Raw genomic sequence first — 21,222 nt, forward strand, 5'->3', positions numbered from 1 at the left:
GTGGTCCTGGAGGAATGTTTGGAGGAATTCCTTGAGGAATATTCGGAAGATTTCCTGAAGGAATTTCCGGATCAATTCACGGATGAATATACGGAGAAATTCAGAGAAATTAATATTATTAATATCCGGAGGAATTTCTGATTTCGGTTGCCATTTATCCGTGTAGCATAAAATGCGCAATAGTGGACCCCTAACCAATACCCGAGCAAAGTCTGAAAACATAATGAGAGCATATAGAAAACACATTTTGAACTTTCGACATCAAATTGAAATCATAATTTGTTTTCAAATATGAATCATCATGATTGATTACATATTTTAATCTCATTTTGCTGTCACAGAAAGATTTTTCTGCTATACATTTTGTTATTTTAACCGTTAAATCGACCAAAAAGATATCAAATTAAGTAATCATATTCGGCGATTTCACAACATCAAAAGGAGTTATTGTTTTGCTCTCAAGATTTGCTCGGGTAGTGGACTCTCCAGCCATTTTTGCATTATTACAGAACAATGTAAACATTTTGATTTGATTTGATTATATGCATTGGAAATGCTATGGAAAGTAAAATTAGATGATTTCTTACAATGCTATAAAAAACAAATGTTGTTTGGGGGTCCATAATAGGCAAGAAGAACGTCCCGAAACAGAACATGAAAATCAAATGAAGTGTCGACTACATGGAAGCATGGGAGTCCCATCGAAGGGAAAGTGGTTACCTCCAATACATTTTTCAAATCAAAATCATCCATAATTTACATATTTACATCTGAGTTTTCAGAACATTGTAAAATAATGTCCAAGTCGGGTGGTTTAATACCCGGAACACAGGCAATTAACTTTGAACCGTCTAAGACGAATTAAGAACTCTCCATTTAATTCCACCAATTAATTTTCGATATCCTTGCAGATACGTATTTCGACCACAACTGTGGTCGTCTTCAGTGTCTCGTACTTGACTCGACTGAAGTCGTACGACATACGAGACACTGAAGACGACCACACAGTTGTGGTCGAAATACGTATCTGCAAAGATATCGAATATTAATTGGTGGAATTAAATGGAGAGTACTTAATTCGTCTTAGACGGTTGAATACATTCCACTAAAAGAGCTTTGTATATTTTTCTGAATTAACTTTGATTGAACTATTGTACAGTGGTTTTTCATGCAAATTTCTTGCGTTTATCAGTTGAAGAAGTGCATAATCTAGCGTAATGTAACTAAATCATGCTTGATACACTTTTTTTTTGGAGAGCAGTGAAAAATATCTTTCTACAAAACAATAATGTGTTATTGCTGAATTATTGATTAAATTGCGTGATGAACCAACGTTACATCCTAGAATAACAATATCTCCCGTGACCCTAATTACTTTCGAATGCTGTTGATAAAGTTCAAGACGATTAAGATAGCTTGTTCACGAAGCACATATTTTCAGTGAATAATATAGATATTAATGCTTCCAATCAATATCCCCATGTTGAGGCTTGATGTCTGTGGTTCACCTAAATATTTCAAAGTTCACTGCCGGTCTTATTGGAACTTCAGACGTCACATGAACATATCATGCAACGTTTCACTCCCATCTTCCCGATAAATGTTCCGTTGCACAACATACTGCCATTCTTAAAATGAATGAGCCAGCTTCCCATGTTGTATGAAGTTCAATCTTCTACATTGCTACTCCACAAAACAGAGAGCAAAACAAAATCATTCATTTCCCCTGCAGTCAACGCAGAATCTTCTGCACTCGAAATGAATATCACCCGAATAACCAACACGATCGGCAACTGAGAGAGCTGGCGTGGTGCTGAGAGCATGAAGTCCAGCGTTCGCTTGAAAACATCCAAAGCAAAGCATAGAGCATAGTTTTCATGTTTTGTTTTCCACCCAGTTTCGCGCTTGCATAACTCGCTGAAGATGAACCAACCCACCGCACCGGGGCCATATGGTAACCGGTACACGTTTCATGAATGAAGAAGCTCAAGCTCGTGGGCTCTCTCTTTCTCTTGATCCAAGCGGTACGGTCTCGAGTCTTCACGGCATTCATCTATGCTGGTGTTTTCCGTCGGGGCCGACGTAGCCGTTCCGATTATGCTGCATGCCTATGCGTTAGTCCGTAGTTGACGTTCGTTGCGTTTGGGCGCTTTCACGTGGTGTCTTAAGTCGAAGAGCATTTAAGTGGCGGATCGGTAAAGTGACTTTATCTACACGAGAGTGCCAGTGCTGCTGCTGGTGAAGAAAAGTTTTGCCCGTTCGGTGGATTCGGTGCTGCGGTTGGTGCGGTTGACTTCGGTGGTACCGCAGTATCGACTTGCTCAGCATTTGGAGCTTACGAGCGCGATACACCTGGATTTTAAGTGGTCGTCTTTTCTGGTGGTGGCGACGTTCGACGGGAAAGACGGACGCACGGGCTGTGAAAACTCTCGTGTAACTTGAGAGCCCCAGTTTTGGTCGTCTGTTTGGAAGCGCGGAGTGTACCATACCGGTTGGTCGGTTGCTGGTTGTTGTTCAGTGTTGAACGTTCTTCGGGGCTTTTTGTTTAGTTTAGTTTGTTTTTTTTTGGGTTGGTTGCGGGTCAGCAGTCAGCATAACAAGTGCCCGTCGTTCTGGCGGAAGGCAAGGACGGATGAGCAGACGAGCCAGAATTCAGTTGCAAGGTGCTATGACGTAGCGACGGTGTGAGGCGAAGTGTTACTGCTGGATAAAATTGAATTTTTATTAAAGAATTCTATGAACGAAACCAATGGATTTAAAGAAGTGATTACGATTGGTGACTTTTAATTACCCGACAACACGAAGGAATCAGTGTGAATCCGACTTACGTATAGTTCGAATGTGACTGCCGCGGCAGCCGGGAAAACCGCGTGACAGTTCGACATGGTCCAGTTCGGCATCAGTGTCCAGTGATAAATATCTCGCGGATTAGTGCTCGCCATCCAAATTGAAAACATCGAACATAAACACGACTTTCGGAGGGCGCATGGAAATTGTGCAAGTTGACAGACGAAAAACATACGAACAATCGTACGATGCAGCCAACAGTAAGAACACCAGCATTGCCGTTCATCAAAGTGCTGGCGGTGGCAGTGGCTTTGCTCGTGGTGGCCCGTGTTGGGTACGTTTCGGCGGCCACGGCTACCAGCGCTGTGTATGTGGAAAAATCCGCGTACAAAAATGTCGTTATCGAGATAAGGGATAACGTACCGGTGGAAAATTGCCAAACCATCCTGCATAATGTCGAGGTATGTACCGGCTGAACTACATGATACCGATGGGATACGGGACGGGACGGAGAGATGGATTTGCGTGCCGCTAGCTACATATACCCGCGTGTGGAGGAAAAGGGTCCTGGTGGGAACCACGATGGTGGTAGAGTTTTTGATTCTACTGAGTTTTTTAATGCTAATTGAGCATGGTAGCAGATAGTGGGGAAAATATGTTTGGCATTGCGAAACGCTGCTGCAGATTTATATCTGTTCGTTTGTTGGTACATTGGTGCTAGGCGGAAGCATATGTACCTTTCAGGTATGCTGCTGGCAGTCGTGTGCTGCGTGCCAGTGGGAAATTCAATGTGCGAGAAAGGGATTTTTTTGTGGATCATCGAGAATGCCAAAACAAATTGTTATGCTTTATTATTATTTTTTTCGATCGGTATTACGGAAAGAGGATATTGATAATTGATATCTGTGTATCAGTACCATCGCAAAAAGTCGAATGAAAATACTGCTGTTTTAATTGATGGTACGCAAGCTGATCTGATACTGAAGCTGCCAAGATAACTAACGACATTGGCTGGCTCATTTATTGGTCTTCTGTTTTGGTAGATTAATTGGTTTTAATAGCTATTTTTTTAAAGCAATAAAATGAAGACCATTTTTTAAATAACATAACATTAATATTGATCATGGAAACTTATTTGATATGCAATATACGATAGATCGCTAAACCACTCGAAATGCTTCAGGGAGACGTTTGTAGTTACTTATCTATGGAAACAGTAGTGAAAAAAATATTGTTCAAGATTTTGGAGTCTGGGCGTGCCTTCTTGTTTTGTTGGCGTTCCAAAATTGAGCTTAGAGGGATTTTATTCATCCTTGCTTCAACCAACCATCGTGAGTCATCAGAAAAGATAAATATCGCCAGACTCCTTTTTGTCGGTCAAGGAGTACAACGAAGCTCGCATGTCCCGTCTGCAGCAGCGTTTCGCTTCCTTTTGTAGTGCCGGATAGCGTTAACGATACGCGAACTATGTTTCTTAGGGTCCTGCCCGCTTTCATCTCACTACGTTGCTCGATTGTTCACTAACTTGCATCAGTAATCCGCTCTCTTTTCGCTGAAGGCAGGCGAGCCTTGCCTTCTGGTGGATATTGACCGTCTAACACACCTTTACCTCTCTTTTCGCTGAGTGCGCACTGCGCAGGTTGTTGTCGCTGATTTCGATAGGGGCATCCTTCAAGCGGATTTTATACGCGCGGTGCCTTCTTCAAGACCATCCGCGGCCCAAGTTCCAAGTTCTTCAATAAATCCCAGCCAAATGTTTTAGTCACCGTAAGTTGTGTCACCAAGCGAGTCTCCCCTTCCGCTTCGATAAATCCAAGCATTGCGTATTCGACTCTCGACAATTAGAAGAACAATTGGATCTCAAACAGTTGGAACCCAACCTGACGTCGGGTCTGTGTCATTTGAAAAAAAAAAAACTTTAGGGCCAACGATATTACGCATTAGGTTATTTGACATAAACACCAAAAATCCATTTTTCATAACGGTCATGTGCAATAACGAACATTTATTTTGAGTTTTGAGCAGTAATAAAAGTGTAGGTCATTTGGTATAACGGACATTTGGGATTACTTTGAGCAATTATAAAGAAAATGCAATCACAACCACTACGAAGATTATTCAGAGCAGATGCATTATTTTTTAAAAAAGGAATCACATCCATCTCTGCTGTATTCCGGGCAGATGCATTCTTTTGAAAGAAGAAATAATATCCACTACTGCCTTACTCCGGACAGATGAATTATTTGAGAAAAAGGAATAACATTAATCATTTCCATATTTCGATTTTTGAAGAAGGAAATACAACCACTTTTGCTTTATTTCAGACAGATTAATTATTTTCGAAAAATGAGTTACAGAAGGTACATCCTTCTTTGCCTTATTCCGGGCGGATGCATTATTTTTAAGAAGGAATCACCTCCACTTTTGCTTTTTCCCGGGCATTAGTTTTCAAAATGAAAAATCACATTCATTATTGCCTTACTTTTAAAGTAGGAATCACATTCTCCATTGCTTTAGTCCGGGCAGATGCATTATTTTAGAAAAAAAAACTAATGACGTTCCCCCATTTTTCTATATGACGATCGAACGCGCCTCCTTAATAAAAAATTACATCCACCTTAGCCTTCTTCCTTTGGAGAAGGCATCACACCCACCTTTGCCTTATTCCGGGCAAATGTTCTTCTTCTTCATCATCTTCTTCTTCTTGATGCCATTACATCCCCGACTGGGAAGTTGCCGCCACGCAGCTTAGTGTTCATTAAGCACTTCACTTTCTGCACACTTTCTTGGCCAAGTTATCATTAGCTGCGAAGTTTTTAACGTTTAGTCGAAACGGCCTGAAAAAGGTTCGGCCTAAAATGTCATACAGCAGAATGCGACATACGGCCGAAAGATACATTCAGACGAAAAAGTCGTTTGGCGTAACAGGTCATTTGACCGAATATGCCAAAATGGTCTATTGATCGAGTAGGACATTTGGCCGAAAATGTCGATTGACCAAAAATGTTATTTGGTAGAACGGGTCATACTGTGTTTGTTGTTTGTGTTGTGTTGTTTCTCTGAACAGCTTGTTTGGTTTAAAAAATCGTTTAGCGGAATTGGGAATTTAGCCAAATGGGTCATATGATCGTAAAATGTCGTTTGGCCAATCGATAGTGAATGCAAAAATATGAGTTTGAAGTGAGCAACAAGTAGTGAGACGTTTCACTTCTTAATACTTATTTCTCACTTTTTACTGCAAAAGTGAGACGTCTCACTCCTCACTCCAAATTTCTAACTTTTTTATGTCTTTGTTATAGGGAGTGATTGAGTGAAATTGAGTGAGTGAGTGATAATTAGTGAGTAAGTGAGAATGAGTGTGTGTGAGATTGAGTGAGAGTGATTGAGAGAGAGTGAGTGGGTGAGAGTGAGTGAGTCAGTGAGAGTGAGTGAGTGACAATGAATGAGTGAGTTCGTGAGTGAGAGTGAATAAGTGAGTGGGTGAGGCAGAGTTAGTAAGTGTGAGTGGGTGAGAGTGAGTGAGTTAGTGAGATTGAGCGAGTGAGTGAGAATGAGTGAGTGTGAGAGATTTAGTGAGTGAGAGAGTGAATGAGTGAGAGTTGGTGAGTGAGTGAGTGAGAGAGAGTGAGTGAGTGAGTGAGAATGAGTAAGTAAGTGATAGTGAGTGAGTGAGTGTGAGTGATAGAGTGAGAATGAGTTAGAGCGAGAGAGTGAGAGAGAGAGGTGATCATCTTACTATGCACTATTTCTCACTTCTCGTTCAACTTTTCAATTTTCACTACTCACTTTTCACTTTTCTCTCCTTACTACTCATTTCTCACTTCGCCTTTACTTCTCTTTCTTAATTCCCACTTCTCACTTCTCACCGCTCACTTCTCACTTCTCATTTTTCACATTTCTTTTCTCACTCCTCATAGCTTACTCGCATAGCTCGCACTTTTCACATCTCGCGTCTCATTCTCACTACTCACTACACTGCTCATTTCTCACTTCTAACTACTCAACTCCCACTTCTATTTTTACACTTCTTACTTCATATTATCTCATTTCTCACTACTTATTGATCACTGCTTACTTCTCATTTTTCATTTCTCGCTTATCATTACTCAGTTTTCTCTTCACACTTCACACTTTTCACTATCGACTTCACTAGGTTCTTTCCATAATAAATTTCCCTCAGAGACTACTCAATTCTCATGCGGAATAAATTCAAACGGAATTGTTTCTCCGTGAGATTTGCATCTCTACACATGGATTTTTTAACCGTACACTTTTCCCGCGATTGGGTTTTATTTTTCGTACAGACTTTTTCTCTTGTCACGGAAAACGCAAATCCCGCTCACATTTAAATTACATGAGAGACCAAATCCCGGGACACGTTTTCCGAACTGTAAATCAGCCTTTAGACTGGCGCAGCTCTATGTCTTGTTTCTCACTTCTTTTTTTCATTCCCACTTCGTACTTATCACTTTTCGTAGTGTGAAGAGTGAAGTAAAAAATGATGATCTTACTTCGCATTTGCCACTTCTCACAGTGAAAAGTAAAAAGTGCAAAGTGAGAAATAAAAAATAAAATGCGAGAAAGTGAAAAACGAAAAGTGTGACGTCTCGCTTTTTATCTACCATTTCTCACTTCTCGTTCCTCTCTTCTCACTGTAAACAAAAATAAGTGTGAATTGAGAAATGATTTTTTACTTCTCACTTCTCATTTAATTTTTCTCATTTCTCATTTCCTGCTTCTCACTTCACAGTTGTCATTAGTCACTTTACACTATTCACCATCACTATTGTTCGGCCAAATCACGTTTTGACCCGTTCAATAAACGACATTTCTAGTCGTATTATCCGTGAGGCCAGATAAAATTTTCGGCTAACTGGCTCTTCCTGCCAATTGACCATTTCGCCCAAACGATATTATCGTCCGAATGAACTACGTATCATTACTGATATTTCCATTTCCACGCGATAATTACATTTATCTCTCCCCGAACAGGAGCGACGACCTCGATAACAGAAATTGGTATAAACCAGACTTGCTAAAGAGGTAAAATACCAAGCAATAATATCAAAAATTAATATGCAAAATATTTTAGGCATAACATGCTTAGGTATGTCAATACCAGCTGAATAAGAGAGTATGTTATGCTTGAAGTATTGCGCATATTAATTTTTGGTATTATTTTTTGATATTTTATCTCTTATGCAAGGTAAGTTCATAACAGAGTATGGCGTCAATAACAGAATGAGGTATTATTGAGTTTATTTATCCTTCTTGGGTCTCTCTCGTTCTCTTTAAAAACATAAACAATGAAAGGAAGTTTACCAAATTTTCACGGATTTTTATTTTGTGAAAGAGCATTAAAATTCTTCTTCGACTCGAAAATCAGGAACAATATAATAATTTTGTAGACTAGTCATCGTTGTTTGCACAAATCTATTAAAACTATTTAGATGTTTAGATTTCAAAACAAAGTAACATTTCTAGCATGAGTGCTTGTAATGTGACAGATGACCGGGAGTCCGATGCATTTTCATTTGGTCTCTTGAAAACGAAAACGCTTTAACAAATGACTCTTTCGTACAAACGTCTCGGCCGTATTTTCTGTTCAGTCAAGTGACATTTTCGACCAAATGGCTCATTCTGCCAAACGACCATTTAAGATAAGCTGCATTTTTTGTTAAGTTATCCAAGTGACCAAGTGGCCTGTTCTGGCAAACGAAGTTTTCGGCCAAATGACCCTTTCTGCCAAATGATCATTGCGGCTAGTCTACATTTTCAGGCGAATGATCATTGCAGTCGAACACAATTTGCGACCGTATGTCCACATTGGCCATATACCATTTTTGGTCAGACTGGTTTCGGCGTAATGGTTTGTTTGGTCAAATGGCATATTCGGCAAACAAATTTTGGCTAAATAGCATCCACCCACATTACTTACGGTTAAACGATCCTTCTCCCAAGACCCAGAGGCACATGGCCACCGTAAAGAAATAAAAGTCGAATAACATATAAGCTGACAACTATGTAAGACGATATTCCTAGAAGGAAATTCGCATATTTGGTTAGTAAGACAAAAGCTAAGGATGCTTGTCTTCTCCGCAAGAAAGATCCACAAAGGATTCAGTTAGAAGTTGACGCAGTACTTCTAGCTAAAATAAAGGTTATACGCTATAGTAACTTCTAACCTAATTAGAGGTTATACGCTGACTAACCAAAACCCCTAGCATCCAGAAAGAATTAATTTTTGAAGTGAAATCTGAATTTCACTCATAAAGCAAATTAGCCCATTTTAGCCTATTATTACTGAAATTGTATCTTGATATTTCCTTCCGTATTTCTGAAAATGCCATAACAAATCACTAAACCATCTCTGAACTTTTCCCGCCCAAGTCGGTGGGTAAGCTTCAAACAAACTAATTTCAACAGTTGTAAGATTTGTTTCCTCTTGAGCCACATAATGCAAGAGTCAACCGCAACGAGCATTTTTTTTATTCAGAAGTGGAAACAGTTTCACAAGTTCGAGCTAAATGCAGAAACAAAAATACCGGCGCAATTATTTGTAAATGCAAAGCGATGCATTGGGATGCATTGGGCGAAAAAAAAAACAGAGGAAATAGTGCGGTTCGTTGATGGTTGATGCTAAACTTTGTATGCACAGACATGCCCCCGCTGACTTTGCCGTAACCGAGAGAGTCTTCACCTCCTCCCCCCCTTTGGGAGCCAACAACAACATCACCACCTGGCCGGTAATTGGTGGGAAATTTTTGCACTATGGTACTGCCGTAGAAAAGGGTAAAAGCTCTGCTGCTGGTTGTCTAGGGCTACTCGACTGAGTTCCACAGTGTGTGGCATAATAAGACCAAAGTAATATTTCTGGCAAATTGTGTAGCTGACGGACAATAGATACGACTGGTTCCTTTATGCGTGAAACAAGGATTGAAAAATCTAACATTCCTGTCTCTGGAAACAAAGTAATGCTTTCATATCGCTATTAAAAGTGTTCTTTGTCATAAATATTAAATATGAGCTCACCACATTTCATTTCATTTGCTTCAATTTTAAAAAATAAGTGAGTACAAAGTTAGTTTCAAACGCAAATCGTATATGAACATAATTCAACCTTTTTTCAACATTTTCTTTGCCGATTTCGAGGAAAAGTCCAAAATCATCATGACGCGCACTGTAAAGCGGCGCCCTTCCATGAAATGTGGAGTTGCAAATAGTTGAACAAATTCTTTAATTGTATGCTTGAGGGGTGTGAGACTCGACAGCACGAAATCCCTATACAGCCGTGGTGGGTCGGTCAGGTGCGAAGCGGTGCAGGGGCTGGTGCTGGCTTGGATAATTGGTGAAACAGAAGTTTAAACACAGATCCCATATCCCAAGCTACTTCATAATAGCTGACGCTGCTGCTGCTGCTGTAGCGACACGGCAAAGCTACGCTGTTGGTATTCTGCATTGTACCTAACACCCAACGCGCCAACGAGCAGGGAAATGACGATGGGAAGCTGACTTTTCTTGCGAGCTCATTGGGGAGCCACCTAAATGGATTATATTGTAGGTAAGGGTGACCCACAAGTGTGAATGTTACATCTTTAATGTTTCCACTGGAGTAATGCCGGCGGCAGGGTACAAAAGTTTCAACAGTAACGAGCCATAATTTTTGACATTATCTTCATTCGATTGCTCTTGTTGAATAGGGTTGAGCACCAACTTTCATTGTTCCAGAAAACTTAGATTTCACAGATTAAAGGTCAAACGACGTTTTTCTTAATTTAGGAAAACTTATAAAGAAAAACGAGAATAAAAGTAGGATCAAAATACCATTTGGAGTTGATTGAAGTCAGATTGGCTAATACTAAAAGGGACAGAAATAATTGCAACTACCATTCACATACGTATACGAATGAAGAGATCACCTAAAAAAGTTGCTAAGTATGTTAACGCATATATGTACATGGGAGCTGGTTGGTACCGAGCAACCATAAACGGTTCCACCTGCTGGCGATGGTGATAAGACGGCGGAAGTTATGTTTCCGTCAGGATACTAAATTTTCCTAATGCTTCCGTTCCTCTGGCTCTGGCGGAGAAATATTGAACCGGGGATATGTGAATGATCCGGAGCTTAAAGTTGGAAACTTATGTACTTGACGTTCGCGTTTGGCTTCCGGTAGAGACTATTTATATATTTGGAAGGATAAAGATGTTCGTTTTCGGTTAAGCTCGTGACGTTCAGCTATCGATAAGCTACGTGAAACATTGTTAGATCTAGAGAGACACATTCTACATGCTTCAACAGGCACGTGAAATAGCTTTCGTTCATATAATGAATTACAGGGAAAGGCAACCTTTAAAACACGCACCAACAATTTGTTCAAAATACCACCGGAGTTTTATTGAAACGGGAAAATCTTGTGAGCTTTTATGATCAACTCCTTCTTTTTTCTATTATCTCTTTTCTTAAATCTCCAACTTTCTTGGAAGATATTCTTCGAAGCTTGCCCCGAAATTATTTGTTTTTTCCTTGAGAAATATTTGGAACTTTCCTTTACAAATTCTTCTGTATTTCATGAGTAAACTCTTGGGAAGTCAAAACAAATTTTAAAGAGCTGGAAAAACTTTGAGAATATTTTCCAAATTTGTTAAATTTTTGTGCCCTATTTTACAAATTTTCTCGGCATATTCATTGGGGACATTTTTCCAATTTTCCTCGCCAATTCTTCGTAATTTCTTATTTTTTCGTGTTTTATTTATTCATTTTCAGTCTATTATGCCACACATTTTTGCCTTTCTCGTATACAAAGTATACGTAAAGGCTATATGTTCGCTCCAAAAATGAACTTTTTATAGGAGGCCCATAGTGTTATATACCAATCGACTCAGTTCGACGAATTGAGGTGATGTCTGTGTGTGCGTGTGTGTGTATGTGTGTGTGTCTGTGCGCACCCACCCAAAAAAAAATGTCACTCATTTTTCAGGTACTTATCCTTAACCGATTTACTCGCATACTCGGATACTCTCCCATTGTTTCCTATTGAAAATTGGTCAGATCGGACTTTGGGCTCGGAAGTTATGGCCAAAATACCACTTATTTATAGAAAAAAAAATGTCACTCATTTTTCAAACACTTATCCTTAAACGATTTACTCGCAACAAGTTGCATTCGACGCAGAATACTCTCTCTTTATTTCCTATTGAAAATTGGCCAGATCGGACTATGGGCTCAAGAGTAATGGCCAAAATACTATTTTAATAATGCACGAGAAAGGCACCATCACCGTTAGGTGGATTAATCAGGGTTTTTAAATGTTTTTTCGATGTGGATGAAAGTCATGACTGTAATTTTCTTGATTAACTGTCGAGTGATCACTTCCAAATCCAAATTGCTCATCGGGTAGTATGTTATTCTCGTCACTTATTATTTGAATTGTATTTAGTTGATTTGTCCGCCGCCTTCAACGTAGTCTTACTAATACTGTAATGGAAACAGTAGCCCATGTCGTTAGAAAGTCTGCGTCAACTGAGAAGTGGACTGCAGTGATGCAAATTTTCTGTCTCAGTGAGTGAGATTTATAGGATATTGATATCGTTGCCTGTTCACACTCACTTTCTAGCAATGAAAGCTGAAAATGGTTAGTAGCATCAGGGCTAAAGTAAACGAAAGATCTCCTTTTGCTTTTCTCGCTGGTGCGGTTGATACGGTGTTCAAACTTGCGCCGCTAATTCCAGCACATGGAACAATATACAGATTTGAGAGCGTAAATGTCTGTGAACATTTAGTAATCCTCTAACAATTCTAAATATTTTCAAATCGTCAGCGTATAACGACTTTTGAGAGCAGATTAGTTAAAAAAAATCAGAGTGAAAAGTTATACAAAAGCGAATTGGAATGGCTTCCTTACGAAATGCCCTATGGAATATCAAACCACTATGATTCACAGCCTTGAATTTTCAAACAAGCGAAACATGTTGTCATGTGGGATCTCAGCCAGCCAGTTATCCAGTTTGTAATAGCCATTTCACACACTGTTGCGGTGCTCGAATACCACCGGAAGGTGGTTGGCCGACAATTTGATAATTGATAACTGTAGGTTTGGAGCACTATGTAGTCAACGATGTTGGCGCTGACAATATCCAGGGTGGACGTGATACCAGCTGGTGATTTCGTGGCCCGCCAGGATTCCTACAGTGTTTCACTGGCAATGAAAAATGTTGTCTGCCAGCGAGTCAGTTTTGTTGGGCAATATGCAGCAATGATTTCGATTGGTCCATCAGAAGTGTCAAGTTCGATGCCGAAATCTTCTATAAGAGTCAAGCGATAATCAGTTAGTGTTCGACATAGGAGCTCCTTTTGGGTATGGCGATGGCAACACCATCGTATTCGTATTCTAAAAAATCCTCAATTCGTCCCGTTTTTTCAATTAATTCTTCCAAAGAGCTCCAAAATATTATTCAACAAATTCAAAATTTTAGGAAGGAATCTAGAATAAAAGACATATAGAAAGTGTTTTTTTGTGTCTTTATTAGAGAGATTTGCAGCCCTCGGCTGGCTCATCTATCAACAAAAAAAGTAATTTCTAGCAGGTAATGACAGCATGTGCTTCTCCGAGGGATTTTTTCATACAGTTTCATTTCAATGGTTTTTTTGTGCTTATTCCGGAGGCATTAAAATTTAGTCAATTTCATTAGTGGATTGGTCGGAGTTAGGAACTTGGTAGGCAAGTATTTTTTGAAAATCGGGTCACGTCTCAACATCAATAAATTGAAGCACAGGGACAGACATTCTAATTTTAAGATTACGTTCGTTTTCGATTATTCTTTTAAAATCTTCCGAATTACCTATTTTTTTATTTTTCAAATGAAAAAAATAATTTATAAATTTACTTAACAAATCGGGCAGTTTAAAACCGAGAGAAAATTTGGTCGGATAAAAGGCTAGATTTAAGGTTCTCACGTACTTCAAGGCTAGTTTTTACACATCAGGAGCTTGTCTGCAAATGTCAGAATGTCTTTTTGATGCAATTAAATAACGCCCACATCTGATGCAGGATGCGGAGAGGAAAATAAATTCGACGCTCATTACTTTAAGAGACTGACAATCTTCTGTATCTCCATGATCGATATTGGAAAGGAAATTTGTGTTAGCTGGGGAGGTAATTTATAGGAACTTACTTTGGTTAGCGGAGAAATAAGTTCATTCTACGACACTGATTCAAAGACACAACAACTAACACCATGTGTCTATCAGACGTGCACTCAATGCGGATTGAAAAAAACAATCAATGGGTCGTATAAACAAAAAGTAGTAAGTTCGAGTTTACTACATTTTGACTAAATTAATGATTTCGTGTGTGTTACTTCTACGTGAAGTTAAACGATTTACAATGGTATGGAAATGCTAATATCATCTTCCAAACTTGGACGTACATGTACACTTTCGCCTCTAATGCTATCATGAACATGTACGTCCAAGTTTGGAAGATGATATTAGCATTTCCATACCATTACATTTTGAGTACTAAATGTCACTTGTGGAACATGTTGTATGAATAACAGAGACTTTACATACCACACATTTCAAACATACTACAAGCAACTTATTCGGTATGAATTTGCAGGTTTTTATCAGAATCAAAATGATTCGCTTTTGTTTTTAAAAATAGATGTCAAATAAAAAAAACCAGACATCATCTCAATTGTCGATAACTTGCAAAAAATGATGAAACGATCATCTTCATCAGGCGATCTACTTTGTTTTGACGTTCATGTCTGTATGTAGTAAATAGTTGTAAACTGCAGTAAAAGCTTAAGTTCGAATATGCCATGTGTTCGAAAAACTCTTCATTCTTATCAAACATGTATGTAGTGTACTTTGTGGACCATACTTTTGAGTAGATACTAAACGCGTTCAGTTTTACTACTTTTTATTCATAGGAGCCAATTCACAGGAGAACGCACGATCTCAATTTGCAACGCACTAATGCGCAATTACATATTTTATCGCAAACTCCACACACGGCTCACCGGGTGGTTTCTGTATATAATGGAGGATTGCGCTTCTTTTGACAGAAGCTTGTAGCGATCTTTCGAGTACTAAATTTTCAGCTTCACCGCCCCGAGAACTGATAAAAATAATACAATGCTCGGTCGGTGGCATGCTGACTTTTGTTTTGGTTACGCTACTGGAACTCGCACCGTCGCACCCGCCCACCAAAAAAGCACGCTTGTCGTTCACAAGAGCAGTGGGACTGCATGAGTGATCTACAACCATGCGAGTCCCGGAAGCTTGAAGAACTGCCCACGAAGGAGAAATATCTGGGAAATGTTCTAAGCTACATTTTGATTTGAAAGCATGTTTCCAAACTTGTTTTCGTATATTTTGTTTTATTTTTCATGAGTGCAGAATTTTATTCTTTTAAAATTTTTATTTCTTTTATTTTTTCGACCTTTTGTCCCTTCACATTTTTGTCTCTTCGACTTTTTGTCGTTCGCCCTTTTGTCTTTCGACCTCCTATCCCAAAGCCCCCCCATACTGAGTGCCTGCAGTGATGGTTTGTGTTTGGTATGTTCTCGTCAGTATTTAGACCGCAATTCAAACCTTCTATGCACATAATGAGAACTTGTCTAAAAAGGTCGAATGTCAAAAGGTCGAATGTCAAAAGGTCGAAGGTTAAAAGGTCGAAATGACAAAAGGTCGAAGGAGAAGATGGTGGAAATAATGACAAAAGGCTGAGGGAAAATGAGGTTGAAATAATAACTGGATCAAATGGTCGAAAGGACAAAAGATCAAAAAGCCTCCATTTCCGTAACTAACGAAAAATTCTAGGGGGCTAATTTTTGACGTAGGATTACGTCTTTTGCGAAGATAGGTAGGTAATTCTGCATATTCAAATTTGAGACCTTCACGAAAAGTACCGATTTTCTGTTCTTCTTAGGCGTTGATTGCGGTCTTGGGATATCAGCGGCGGTGCTGAAATTTTATTTTAGCGTCTTAGCGAAAAATCATCGAGTGGCTAGCTTATTCAACTTAAATTGCTTGTTGGGTAGTGAGACGCCTGTAGAGTTTTATCCATCCGAAAGAATTTCAATTTCTTTCTCATTTAAATTTTTATTACCTCTTCTTGAAAACTCAAGATTTTGCCTTTCTGGAATCTCCTAATTGATTTTCTGGAAATAGCAGAAAAATCCCCCAAATTACCATTCAAAGCTACTGAAAGAAATGCTTTCAAAATATCTGATACGATACAGACATATGATACGTAGTATCGGAAGGATTCTTTTGATGATTCTTTTCGAAAGGCCATGTATCTTTAAGAACTATGAACTAAACACGCTAGGTTTAATTAAATATACTCGCAAAAAACTTTAAAATATTTAAAGATTAAATACTTGCGGATAGAACCAATTTTAAATCAGGATTTTTTTTTAGAAATATGCCGATAAGCTAAGCATCCTGTGTTCCTTAAACAGTTTGCCCAACATGTTATGCTGTGTAAATATAAAAAATATTAAAACCATACAGACAGTTCATGCCACTAAAACTTTCTTTATCCAATCAAAAGTTCAGAAATTGTATTTGTTTTCTTAGTCTGTTGCTTCTATTATTTGTTCAATCAGCATTGCATCAGCATGGGACCACTGTTCCTACTCCAATTTCCTCAAGTAATGATATCTGGCGCTGGAGAATCAAGGGAGTGTACTATTTTTCGTGTATAACATTCCTATCGTAAGATATAACATTGTTTTATTTTCGAAAATTTGTTAAAATAGATTCAATGTTTCGTATAGAGAGATATGTATGAAGAAAGAGAACTCATTCCTGGCATTACGCCTATATATGATCAGAGAGCTAGACAAAGTAGCAAACATTCTAGGGGGGCTAATTTAGTTCTAGATGGGGCTATAGCCCCCCTAGCCCCCCTGTAGTTACGCCAATGACAAAAGGTTAACAGAACAAATAGTCGAATAGGCAGAGATTGGATGTTTCATCTATTAATTATAGGCTTTTCTTACGATTTATGCCTTATATTTTAAACAGGTGCCAAATCTTTCAAATCAAATCAAATCTTTCAAATCAAATCCCAAATCTTTGTTTTCACTCAAAATCACTATTTTGCATTCCAATACCAATTTGAACACATTTTGAACAGAAATAATATCAGATGCAATACCAATAAAATTCGAATGAAATATTATCAGGCGAAATACCAATAAATATAAATATGCGATACTCTAACGGAAAGCCTATGATTATAATAAGGAACAACATCAATAATAAAATATAATCAAGTGAAACACAAATAAATATAAATATGCGAAATTCGATAGAACGTCCTATGACTAAGGAACAACTTAACAATGAAATATTATCATAAATGTGCACAAGAATGGTCGATTAACACTCCAAGTTTTGCCTTATTTCTGTGATTTCATCATTTTTTTGATACCTTTGTCACCTTTTGATCGTTCGACCTTTTAACCCTCTGATCTTTTGATCTGACCTTTTGTCATACAACCGTAATTTCTATTTTTCGACCTTCCATCCTTTTGCCCATCGACCTTTTGACTCAGATTTTTGTTTCGAGTGTCCCTTCGACAGTTTGTCCTTTTGACCTTCTAATGAATGTTTGACTAGTTTAAGAACACTTCTTTAAGACTTCTGTCAAATGAAATAAATAAATTATAGAATCATGCTCAAACCACAATCTTCGAGGCTTCCAGCTAACTCGATTGTGATTCTGCAAGCAGAGCATCACGCATGAGTTTTTCGGGCAGAGAATTGAATATTTGAGTTTTTCCCATCACATTTCAATTAAGGATTTTGATGGTGAATGGTGAAGCCCATGAACATATGCATCATATTTTGCGTCTCAGCAACTAGATACGCCAAGTGAGCGATCGTTGGGCCTTGGGCCATGGATATTGGTTGCTCGACCTAAACCATGATGAGACTATTGAAGTATTGACTGCATAGCTTGATGATGATGATTGGTAACTGCAATCGCATAACTGTTTCATATGAATAGGAAATCCAGCAAAGATGTGACAACTATGCGATTACGTGCAGATTATATACGTTGACGTATTGGGAACAGAGGAGGCTGAAACAATTCCGACACTGAAGCAGCTCCAAGCTCGCACTTCTCTGTCCAATGCTGTTGCGAGGAATAGTTACACCTTGGATTGAAGTTGTATAGTTTTGAGTACGCTGTCCGAAATCAAAGCACCTCATATACTGCATAACACTTCGATTTAACCCCTTACATCCTTCGTATTTCACGATGACCTAATTGACTGTAGCTTTCAGAACACTGATCTTAGAATTACCCTAGACGAAAGGGCATCAGCTTATGAACGACCTGCAGTTCACTCAAAATGTTACTAGGGTTCACTTCGGAGGAGGGTCGTGGGTGTAGAATTCGGGACTTACTTTGCATAGGTGCGTTTTCGAATTGTTGTAGTACCGCTGCGTTGATGTGAGCTGGTAATCAGCGATAATGCATCGCTCGCTTCAGTGTGTCAAGAGAGAGCAGTTTTACCATAATCATCGGTTGTACTTTTTTCTTCGATCGGGGTAGTTCAGGCAACGGTCCACCGCTTCATTCCGTATTTTTTTCAACCAAGACTTGGGCATTTTGTTATTAAGAAATAACTGACGTCCGGACTGCCGATGGGGCATCGCCGCTGGCTTCCTCTAGCACCATTGGTCGATGAGTTCTATCAGATGCTTAACGCATCCCGAAAAGGCTTCGTGCCGCCAGTCGAGATGTGTAGGGAAAATGGTATTGAGGCTGAATTCCTCAAGATGGGCACAGAAAAGTTGGCCACTTGTCTGTCAGGTAGTTAGAATCTGGGAAACTGAGCAGTTATCGGAGGAGTGGAAGGAAGAAACGTTATGCCTCATCTATAAGAAAGGCGACCTGCAGGAGTATGAGAACTTTCGAGCGATCTCCATTCTAAATATTGCCATCAAAGTAGGGTTCGCGGCGTTAGACATAAAGGACGATAGACACAATTCTGCCTTCGGTATGTCATGGGCCCCGAAAATTCTAAATGTATGAAGGAGACATATAAATAAGGTTATAAAAACTATAGAGCAGCGATTTTCAAATTTCGCATTAATTGAGGTACCCCTTATATTCATCGCCACATTGCAAAAAATGGAACCAATAAGATATGTGAAAAACGGACCAGAAAACTAAAGGGATATATGGCTCTTCCCTAGTAGCACAGTTCAGATCGATTTGGTTGCAGCAACTCCAATGTGATTGGATTTGGTCGCATATGAGTCACAGCGACTGATATATGGCAAGTGTGCTACTCGGGTTCATCATTTACATGGTTCCATTCAAAAAGTTGTTGTCCTATTCAAAAAGTAGTTTGAAATTTTCGTTATTCCGTGAATCTTTCCAATTTAAAATAAGTTTATAGATCAAGCTTCCAAGCCTTCAAAAGAATGCTTCTGAAAATCTTTAAGGGCTTCCAAACTTCTTAAAAGAGTCTTACGAGTCTCTTGAAACAAGGCTTTCGAAGTTCTTGAAAGGTGCTTCCGAACCTCTTTAAAAAAGGCTTCTGAGACTCTTGAAAAAAAGCTTCCGATCCTCTTGAAAAAAGGCCTCTGAACCATTTGTAAAAGGCTTCTGAACCATTTCTGAAAGCCGTGAAAGAAGGCCTCCAACCCTCTCAAGAAGAAGCTTACGAGTCATTTCAAGAGACTTCCGAGGTTTTCGAGCTTCTTGAAAGGGGCTACCGAGTCTCTTGAAAGAAGACTTCTGAAACTCTTGGAAGAAGGCTTTCGAGCCTCTTGAAAGGAGTCTTTCGATCCTCTTGGAGGAAGACTTTCGACTCTCTTCAAAGTATGCTTTCGAGCCTCTTGAAAGAAGGCTGCTGAGAACCTGGAAAGGAGGAAGAGGCTTCCAAGCTTCTCAAAAAGAGGCTTACGAGCCTCTTGAAAGGAGGCTTCCGAACCTTTTGAAAGAAGGCCTCTAAGCCTTTTAAGAAAAGTCTCTTGAAAAAGGGCTTCCAAGCTTCTTGAAAGGGGCTCCGGAGCCTCTTGAAAGAAAGCTTCTGAGCCTCGTGAAAGAAGGCTTTCGAGCCTCTTGAAAGGAGTCTTTCGATCCTCTTGGAGGAAGGCTTTCGACTCCCTTAAAAGGATGCTTTCGAGCCTCTTGAAAGAATTCTTCTGAGAACCTGGAAAGGAGGCTTCCAAGCTTCTCAAAAAGAGGCTTACGAGCCTCTTGAAAGGAGGCCTATGAACCATTCCGAAGGAGTCCTCCAAGGCTCTTGAAAGGAGGCTTCCGAACCTCTTGAAAGAAGGCCTCTAAGCCTTTTAAGAAAAGTCTCTTGCAAAAAGGCTTCCAAGCTTCTTGAAAGGGGCTCGCGAGCCTTTTGAAAGAAAGCTTCTGAGCCTTGTGAAAGAAGGCTTTCGAGCCTCTTGAAAGGAGTCTTTCGATCCTCTTGGAGGAAGGCTTTCGACTCTCTTAAAAGGATGCTTTCGAGCCTCTTGAATGAAGGCTTTTGGGAACCTGGAAAGGAGGCTTCCAAGCTTCTCAAAAAGAAGCTTACGAGCCTCTTGAAAGGAGGCCTCTGAACCATTCGGAAGGAGGCCTCTAAGAAAGCTTCTGAGCCTCGTGAAAGAAGGCTTTCGAGCCTCTTGAAAGGAGTCTTTCGATCCTCTTGGAGGAAGGCTTTCGACTTCCTTAAAAGGATGCTTTCGAGCCTCTTGAAAGAAGGCTTCTGAGAACCTGGAAAGGAGGCTTCCAAGCTTCTCAAAAAGAAGCTTACGAGTCTCTTGAAAGGAGGCCTCTGAACTATTCGGAAGGAGGCATCGAAGGATTTTGAAAGGAAGTTTCCGAACTTCTTGAAAGAAGGCCTCTAAGCCTTTTAAGAATAGACTTACTAGTCTTTTGAAAAGAGGCTTCCAAGCTTCTTGAAAGGGGCTCCCGAGCCTCGTGAAAGAAGGCTTTCGAGCCTCTTGAAAGGAGGCCTGTGAACCATTCGGGAGGAGGCCTGTAAGGTTCTTAAAAGGAAGATTCCGAGCCTGATTGAACAGAAGCATCCGAGCCTCTTGAAAGAAGACTCTAGAGTAGGCTTCTTAGCCCGTAGAAAAGAAGCTTTCGACCCTATTGAATGTAGGCTTTCGAGCCTATTAAAAGAAGGTTTTTAAGCCCCTGAAAGGTTGTTTCTGAACCTCTTGAAAGGTGACTTCTGAGCTGTTTGAAGGAAGACTCTCGAGCCTCTTGAAAGGAGGCAACCTCTTGAAAGGAAGCTTATGAACTGCTTTAACCGGCTTCCAAGCCTCTTCCAACGGAGCTATTCGGCTTTTCGAAAAAGAATCCCTTTTAAAGCTTTTTACTTTGGGGGGCTTCTAACCATTTGATTGGAAGGCAATTTTTTCCCGTAACACGGTAGATCACTTTGACGTAGTGTGTTGCG

The 21,222-nt window shown here is 39.6% G+C and overlaps 1 protein-coding gene across 1 annotated transcript in view; it reads left to right on the forward strand.

The window, feature by feature from the left end:
* Nucleotides 1–2,212: 2,212 nt before the first annotated feature.
* Nucleotides 2,213–21,222, forward strand: part of LOC134227541 (calcium-activated chloride channel regulator 2-like) — a 48,375-nt gene continuing 29,365 nt past the window's right edge. The window contains exon 1 of the mRNA XM_062709111.1: nt 2,213–3,248. Coding sequence (XP_062565095.1) covers nt 3,036–3,248 — 213 coding nt within the window. The 5' untranslated portion in view covers nt 2,213–3,035. The remainder of the gene's footprint in view (nt 3,249–21,222) is intronic.

This window comes from Armigeres subalbatus, chromosome 1 (genome assembly GCF_024139115.2).
Source record: "Armigeres subalbatus isolate Guangzhou_Male chromosome 1, GZ_Asu_2, whole genome shotgun sequence".
Taxonomy (NCBI): domain Eukaryota; kingdom Metazoa; phylum Arthropoda; class Insecta; order Diptera; family Culicidae; genus Armigeres; species Armigeres subalbatus.